Genomic DNA, 9,114 nt, shown 5'->3' on the forward strand with positions numbered 1-9,114 from the left:
CTGAGGAAATTTTACCGAACGCTTCCACAACAATTAGGAAAGAGAAAAAAATTCGTGAAAAGAGCTTCTTGAACTTCCTAAACGAGATCGCAGTGAATTAGGTTTTTATGCTTCCATCTTTGTACGGTTACCCAATTATGGCACACAGTTGTACAATATATTGTATATGATGAGATTTGGCCTAATTTAATTTGAGTCCCGCTCTGGACTGTCCCGATCTAGAACGACGTGGTAAAGAAGTCGAAATCGATGACAAAAAAAATCGATCGATGGTTTGATTTATACTATATACTTTTACTTGAGTCCCAATTTTGCGTACAAAATGTTTGGATTCGGGACTCAATTAAAATTCCCGATTTGGCCTACAAAATGGTTGAATTCGGGACTCAAGTGAAAGTATATATAGTAACGAGAAACCTTTAGTCCCGATTTACCTTACGAACATATTGGATTCGGGACTCAATTAAAACTATATATAGCAACGAGAAATTTTTAGTCCCAATTTTCTTTATTTTAAAATTTCTAAAGAAGGCGAAATACTATATTGGAACAAAAAATCAGTGAATTCCGCCTACTTTAAAAAAATAGGTTTTCGAATGTTTCTAAAGAAGGCAGAATACACTACCATGGACTTACTGCCCTAACATATTATTCCGCCCTTTTAAAAAAAATACCCCTTCGAATGTTTCTAAAGAAGGCGGAATACACTACTATGGACTTACTGCCCAGACATAGTATTCCGCCTTCTTAAGAAGAGGAAGAGAATCCAAAGAAAACCCAAAAAGGTATAGACATGAATGATTTATGGTTAAGTACAAAATCGACGAAAATCCTTTGTCTGAAAAGTCGAATCTCACTAGGGACTCAAGTCCAATTAGGCCTGAGATTTCTTTCAAACTAAATAAATATAACTAGCCATAGCTTTCACTAACTGCCACCCGCTACAGATGCCTATTTATAAGCATCTATAAAGACTAATTAATGCTTATTAAAGCCTTTTAATGCTTTCTAGCGAAAGTTTGGAAATGATTATAGGAATAACTCGAATGATTCTTCGCAAAAGCATTTTCTTTGAGATATCAACGATAATAAAGCTAATATAAATTAAATATATTTTTTTCTAAAAACATGAATTACTTTTACAAATAATAAAATACGAATCTTAAAATATTCATTAGCAAAAGTGTCCAGGTAGAGTCAATTACAGATACTAAAACACTCAAAAGACATGCAACTATATTCCAATCGATTTGTAATATAAATGACCCGTAGTAGAATCAAACAGCATAAGTAAGAAATGCTATGAGCCAGAAACATAACGAGCAGGAACCAAAAATTGACAGGTAACAACGTACTTAAGAGTTTTTCCAACGGTTTAACAAAGGATATCGTGATCCATAATTGTTTACATTAAAAGGATTTACCAGTAATCTAGAAGCTGTAACAGCGCCGTGTAAAGGATGGAAAATGATATGACTTAACGTGGTAATAGTAGCAGTAACGAGGCAATATTGATGAGTAGAGACCAGGAATTTACAGGAAATAGCGTATCCAGGACTTTTTCCAACGGCATGACAAGGGATCTCATGGACAAAATTGATATGCCAGTTATCTTGCAGTTGTAACAGCAATATCGTGTAGAAGGATGGAAAATGATGTCATAACGTGGTAATCGTAGCAGTAACGAGGCAGTATTGCGTTGTCAAAGTAAATGAATCCTCTTTCATAAGATAAGCTTTAAATGGAAAATAAGAAACATGAAATTAGATGATAATATGGTGAGTGTACTAAAATTTCCTCAAAATAGTTCACAAGTTTCTTTCAAATTTTGATATTAATTTCCCAAATAGTGCCTGGTAAGTATCAACAAGAACACAGGTTAAACATAAAAGATTAATAAACCCAAGTCCTATAAAAGTACACAATGAAAAAATTATTTGTACTTACTGTCAAAGTTCCATAATACAGGACTTTTAAGCATTGTCGTTGGGAGTAGAGTATGCTGAATGACGATTGTCGAATAATTTTCGTTACAGCGGAATTTCGTTGCCAATTCAATCACCAAAAATAATCACTTTTGTCATATTCATTCATTGTTCTACTATTATCATTTTTATCATTGTTCATTATTGTTCTGTGGTAAAGATTAAACATCAATTCACATTCACATTATTGTAATCAACTTGGAACTTGGAAGTAATAAATGTAAATTCAATCAATCAAATAAAATTTGTACAAAATCATAAATAATACGTAATTTCAATAATTCTGTATAAAAATATAATATCCTTCAAATTTATTTTAAAGATATAAAAAAATTCATGTATTACAAAACAATATAATATTCTATAAGTTAGGATAAAAATATAAAAAAAATAATGTAAGGATTTGAAAAGTCTAGGCAAGGCTTCTACTCATGATCAAGATATTTAAAGTACATCCCATGAAAAATTCCTCTTAAAACAAAAGAATTTTTTCATCTATTGTTCTGGGGAATTTTTCATAGGACACCCTGTAGTTGGACCAGTTTTGAAATCTTTCTTATCTCAAATTCATCAATTTTTCATGATAAAAAGTACTAAATAATTTCACTCGTTGGATAAGAATGTATTTCAAAGGAAAAGAAAATATTGCTTTTTGCAAAATACCCTTCCCTGCCCTGAGCTCCCCCCCCCATGCAATGATTTTGACATGACATATACTAAATTATTCCATCTAATTACTTCTAAGGCTTGTTTCGTGCTGCTAATTCTTCTAGTCTGCTTTCTTCGCGTACTCTAAATTTGAATCTTTTACCGTCACTCAATTTACTGATTCTTTCGAATGGAAATGATTCAATTACCATGTCATTTAGCTTTTTCACACGTGATAATGCAACATAAGTTAAACCATCCATGCTTTCTTTCTTTCCCAAATCCACTACAACTTTATCCAATGTAAGACCTTGAGATTTATGAATAGTTATCGACCATGCAAGTTTCAAAGGTATTTGCATTCTTTCTTTCTGTACGTTATCTTCAGATGAAGTTTCTATGATAGGCACAATTGGAACACAATTATCTTCATCATCAAAAAAACTTGGCCCTGTATATCTATCAAATTTTACTATAACAGCTATAGGAAGCGCAGGTGGCAAGTGGTTTCTTTGGAATATTATGTCTTTGACAATGCCTAAACTTCCGTTACAAAGTCCCACATCTGACCACAAGTTTCTTGTAAGCATTACTTTGGCACCTTTGGCAAGGAAAACTTCATTTGCTAAACCAAATTCTTCTGAGGATGATTTTGACGCACTTGGTGGAGTATTTTTTGCTTTAATGACTGCAATGGGTGATTGTAAAGAATCCAACATTTTTCCATTATGTTCTCTGACAACTTCATTTGCAAAGGATAGCCTGATGCATTTATTATAGTCAACATGGTTTTTTTCAGGTTGTCTGGTTAAGAAAAAATTCCAGTCTTCCATTGTTGATTTTCCATTTCTCAAATTTTTCAAAGCTTTTCTAAATTTCTTTTGTGAGTCATCCTCACCAGCAGATCTCATATTTGCTTTAAGTTTTACGACAGTTCTGAAACAACAATAAGCCAGATAACCTGCAACTGCAATTTCATTTTTTGGAAAAGAATGGTACAATACATCATCCATGACTGGTGGTAACTGTGCAACATCTCCTACTAATATAATAGATATTCCACCAAACAAAGTTTCTAATTTTCCTGTTGCTTGACGACAGCGACTATCTATCCAGCCTAGCAATCTTTGGCCTACTACAGAGAATTCATCAATAATAATATACTCTATGTCTTTAAGGTTAGTTTGTAAATTGTCAAGTGACTTTCCTTTGAGTTCATGCTTTAACTTGCTTCGAATTGGCAATTTGAGAGTGCTGTGCAATGTTCTTCCATTAATATTAAAGGCAGCAATACCAAAATAAGATGTCAATAAACACTTTTTGCCAAGGAGTTTTTTAATGCAATTTATTAAATATGACTTTCCACTTCCTGCAATCCCAGTGATTATCATTTGTAAAGGGTCAGCATTTATATTTTGAGCATGATCATGTACAATATTGTAAGCTTGGAGCTGCTCTGCATTTAAGTTCTCAACTTGATATTGACTATAATCTGTGGGATTATCGTTTTCAAAAGTCTTTTTTTTCTCTTCAATCCAAAAGGGCATTGCATTAATTTGATCTTGAGTATAAGAATCATAAGAATCAGTCCAATATTGTTGATTTTCTGTAGAAACGTTATTGGGCATGGAATTCAGGTCTGCTATATCCATCCAATCTTCACGTAAAAAAATATTTTCACTTTCTTCCTCTTCATTTTCTTCATCTTCAACCTGATATTCAAAATTGTTTGCATTGATGTAATGCCTTTTCCAATTCGGAACTAATTCTCTTCCTAAAGAGCTGTTAATGAATTCTTTCCATTTCTGGCAATATGTCTCATTTGTTGCTTGTAAACCTTCCCAGAGACTGTCTACAGAATCATTCCATGGTTTGTACTTGATCAATTGGAATTTACAAAATAAAGGATAACTGTCACTCTTTGGGTTTGGACTATAATTTGGAAAAGTACGAACAACAACTGCCTTTTTCCTCTTTTGAATCTTTTTGTCTTTAGCACTTATTTTCCAGTTCGAAACAAAATCTATGAGGTTACTTTGCCTAATCTCATTGTCTTCATAAACATATCTGGAAGCATAATCATCTAAGAAAGAGGTTTTGGTTTCAACGCCATCATTGTCAATTTTCATTTGTCTTGATCCCTCAAGAGAGCAACTTACAACATCAAATGAAGAGCAATGTAGTTTCAAAGACATAATTTGATGCATTACTTCTTGAGCACTAAAGTCTCTTTCACCGACAGATTTGATAATCAGTTTTCGAAAAATATTACCAGAAGTTTCCTTTCCTGAAAGATTACCAATGACAGATGTAAACGCTTCTTTTGCGACATCAGATATCTTTTCTGCTTTTGATGCATACTTGGCAATATAATTCAAGCAAGCATTGTGGTCAAGGATAATTTGTATATCGCAATTAGCCCTCCATGATTGTAATTGAAGCTGTTGATGTCTATTCATTCTAGGATCATTTCTTTTCAGAACAATGTTTGGAACATACTTTTCACCGCCTCCCTTCAATTTTACTTTTTCAAAGGTTAAATGTGTTTTCTCGCAGCATTCAAAAGGAAATTTAAAACGACATTCCTGTTTGTCATTCTTAGTTCTTAGACAATAGGCTGAACTACATTTTGTATGCCGTTGCACGCTATTTGCTAGATCTATGTAATCTTGTTCTAAATCCTCTTCAGGTATATCCTCAAGTCTTTTTTTGCATGGATGAACATTTGGCTTTTCCCATTCATCAACAGGTCCTTCAATTGGATTCATAGCTGTCATTAAAGAATCTACATAATCACAGATTTGCCTTTCAGCATTGTTTCCCTCGATTACAGCAAGATTTAAAAGAGTATTATTTTCAAGGTCAATCTCTGTTTGATTTGATAAAGTTTGTTGAGCCAAAAAACCTTGCAGAGCCTTCTCAGTCAACTCACATATTCCTGGATCATCTTTCAATTTTGCTAAACCGTGACAATGTATAGAACCACGCATAACTGCAAATTCAAACCTATACCAATGCCATTCTGCATTTAAAGATTCATATAACCAATGTTTTACAAAACTTTTTACTCGTTCAGTGAAGAGCCAATCTACTATATGAGGATTATCAACAATGTTTTGTCTAAAATCAGCAGATTCAGATTCGTCATTTGAAGAAAATAAATCATGAATGTCTGGCCAGTGAAAATCAGCCATACTCAATGTCCAAAATATAGTTGGCGTGCCCATTTGTGTTATCGTGGCTTTTAATTTTTCCTTGACATCGCACCAATAGGCATTCGTACCTGTTACATTCTTTGAGTATCTTTGTAGTTTTTTCATTACTACGTAGTGATCATTATCCCTAACAAGATCTTGTAAATCTTCAATGCTCAAATTAGCTTCACCTGGGTTTTGCTTGATAAAAAAATTTCCTTGGCTAATCAATCTTTTTCTATACAGCATATTGAAGCCCCAAAAGGAAAATCTTGGATGAGATGCAAATCTATAAAACCATTTTCCTTTGTCATCAATTTCGGCAAATTTGATTAAATGTTTCAATTTTTCAGCAAAACTCTCTGTTTCACTTTTTGCTATTTCCCTTATGATTGCAGGATTAGTTGGGTCACCTTTTGTGTCTGGAAACAATGTCGGAAATGCAAGACTTGCTAAGTAGGGTGTATTGAATTCACTAAGTGGAGTACTTCCAATATCAACTTCAGTTTTTGTATTCAAAATTTCACTTTTTGTTAAGTCAGCTTCTTTTGCTTTCTCTAGTTTAGATGGTAAGAAACTTTTCATTTCAGTGTTTTCATCAAAAACACGTTCATCGTTATCATTAGCTGGACCTAAATCTGGCAATTCTTCGCTTTCACTGACATCTTCATTTTCCTCATCACTTTCATTTTCTTCGCCGGTCTCACATTCATTTTTCTCATTCATTTGTACATGGAAATCTGGTAAATTGATGAGTCCGTTTTCGGGGAGTTTTTGCAGTCTTTCCATGTTTATATTGATTTCACTATATAAAAAGTTATTCGGTTCACCTTTTCATTTTTTCCTGTCAACCATAATAATGCCTGTAAGATTTTTCACGTCTAACAACAAGTTCTTTTGAGGTATTATTTTTCCCATTAATTTTAAAAATCATCACAGGAATGTCACTGGGTTCTCTTGGAAGGACATCTGCAATTTTTTGTACATTGTGAGGCAAATTCAAAACGTGACCCTGTAAGCTCTCTGACCTCCTCTTGGTCGGGTGTACACTTGCATTACAGGAAAAGCTCTAGCTATTAGCATTTCTTCAACTTGCGTGAGACCTTTCAATGCTTCTGGTACAGGACTTGGTTTCATATTATTATCAGCACTAAATTTTTTTGGAGTTCCTTTGTCTCTTTTGCAACGCGTACAAATGTAATCATTGACTGAGTTTACTTTTGACGTAATTTTTATTGGCCAGGATTCAAAACATGTTTGACATTGAGCAATTGAAAACTTCATAGATTTCTGAAAATCTTTCATGTTTTTACTCATGTTGTGATCAATTTCGGTTTCTTGGAAATTTAATCTTTTATCTTGTTTTTTAGAACAATGTTTTTCTTTCAGTTTCTGAGAGTCATATTTTACCTTTCGTTTTTCAGGGTTGTACGATTTTTGATGCTGTTCTTTACGTTTTGTGGGGTCGTATTCTGCTTTATATTTTGCGGGGTCGTATTCTGCTTTACGTTTTATGGGATTGTATTCTGCTTTTTGTTTGTCAGGGTCATAAGAATTTTGATGTCGCTCTTTACGTTTCAAAGGGTCATACTTTGTCTTTCTATTTTCATATCCAATTTTTGGCTTCTGGTTCTGTTTTGAAGGGTCAATGTGTATCCTTTTGTCAATTTTTTTGAATAAATCATCAAGCTTTACTTTTTTATTATTACTATTACTATTACAAAGTCCTTCATAGTTGACAAATTTTCTCTTTCGATTTGGATATTCTTTCTTGATTTCATCAGTCTGATCTTTCTTAAAGATGATTTCTTCTGGATTAAAATTTGCTGTGACATTAGCAGTTGCATCATGCACCACAAAGTCTGTTTCCTCATCAGTTTTTTTATAAAAAGCAAAAAACCATCCTTTATCCATTTCTGAAAACATTGCATTAAGATTTTCAAAAATTAATTTTTCAGGGTTCAAATCATCAATGTAAATCCATTTGTTCTCGATAAATACACCGCATGCAAAGTGAAAACCTAGATTTCTAACAACGGCTTGTAATCTATAAGTATCTCCTTTCACGGTAATTTGATCAAAAAATGTACAACTGTTGTGAATTGTAGAACTAAATTCTATCAACAAAAAACATGGAAGGTCAACAGATTGATGCTGGGCAGGAATATTTACAAAACAAGTATTACAATAAACTTCTGTACTTGGATCGAGAGCTCTATTCACACAATCTGGCCAGTTGTTTGGGTCAATAGTAATCTCTGGATATAACAAGTCTGTAAGAAGTGCAACAATTATTCCTGTCTTACTATGTCTCTCGTTATCACAAACAGGGCAAATTCCTCGAACGTCAAATCTTGTTTCAAAAAATCTTTTCTCTCCTTCTGATAATGTCATGAAAAGGTTATCTGAAAAAAGCTCTGTAAACTGTGCATCACTATTTCTCCTAGCATACGTACCACAATTTTCAATAATTTTCGACCATATTGGTTCTCGAATTTCATCCAGCAGTCTAAACGCATTACTTTTGACGTTGGCGATATCATTTTCAATTGGAATTTCCATCGAACCACTTATAACAAGCAAATAAAAGAATTCACTTAATTCGTCAAATGAGAATTTTGCTTTAATTTCAGTAAGAAGCAGGCGATAACTTATTTCAAGAAAACAATCAACAGCGCAAGAATATGTACGACCCCTAGTCGTTCTACATGAATTTTGAAAATGCGCAACACTCAATAATGCTGTATCTAAATCAATTAATAAATCCTCCTGTTCCATGACCGTAAAAAGTTTTCGAATAGATTTTCAAGTGCTTCAAATTCTACTTCAAATTTTCATGGAACGCAATTTAAGCCCCTTTCAGCCTCCTATTACCAAGTCTTTTTCCCTTTTTATTGCTATCAGTAGTGGTATCAGACCTTGTTTCAAACAAATTATCAGATTATGAATTAAGTTACTGTAATTCCTTTACTCTTTGATTTACTTTCAATCAGCTTGAGGGTGCTACTCAAACTGGGTTTGACAGTGTTTATCCCAGTCCTGAGTTTCCTCTCAGAACTGTGGCAGTTTGAACGTCCGGGACAAACTGTTTGGGTCGAAAAATGAATCAATCTGAATGTCTAAGACAGGAGACAGATTGTAATTTGACTGTCAGCAAATTCACTGATTGGTATATGTATATATCTTGTTTAATCCCAAAGTCAAAAGTAAATGCGTTTTGACTGCAGGAGGAGAGAGCTTGAATTTAAAAAAACTTCCAGAAATTTCTCCATTCCATTTCCTGCATG

The 9,114-nt window shown here is 33.5% G+C and overlaps 1 protein-coding gene across 1 annotated transcript; it reads right to left on the minus strand.

Moving 5' to 3' along the window:
* Positions 1-2,725: 2,725 nt before the first annotated feature.
* On the minus strand, positions 2,726-6,616 carry LOC136815720 (uncharacterized). The gene has a single exon (XM_067072169.1). The coding sequence runs from the start codon at positions 6,614-6,616 to the stop codon at positions 2,726-2,728; it is 3,891 nt and encodes a 1,296-aa protein (XP_066928270.1).
* Positions 6,617-9,114: the final 2,498 nt, after the last annotated feature.

The sequence above is a fragment of the Clytia hemisphaerica genome, unplaced genomic scaffold (assembly GCF_902728285.1).
Source record: "Clytia hemisphaerica strain Z4C2 unplaced genomic scaffold, Clytia hemisphaerica genome assembly, whole genome shotgun sequence".
NCBI lineage: Eukaryota > Metazoa > Cnidaria > Hydrozoa > Leptothecata > Clytiidae > Clytia > Clytia hemisphaerica.

Excerpts from the sequence above, each read along its gene's own strand:
- LOC136815720 (XM_067072169.1), bottom strand. The coding sequence starts at position 6,616 with ATGGAAAGACTGCAAAAACTCCCCGAAAACGGACTCATCAATTTACCA.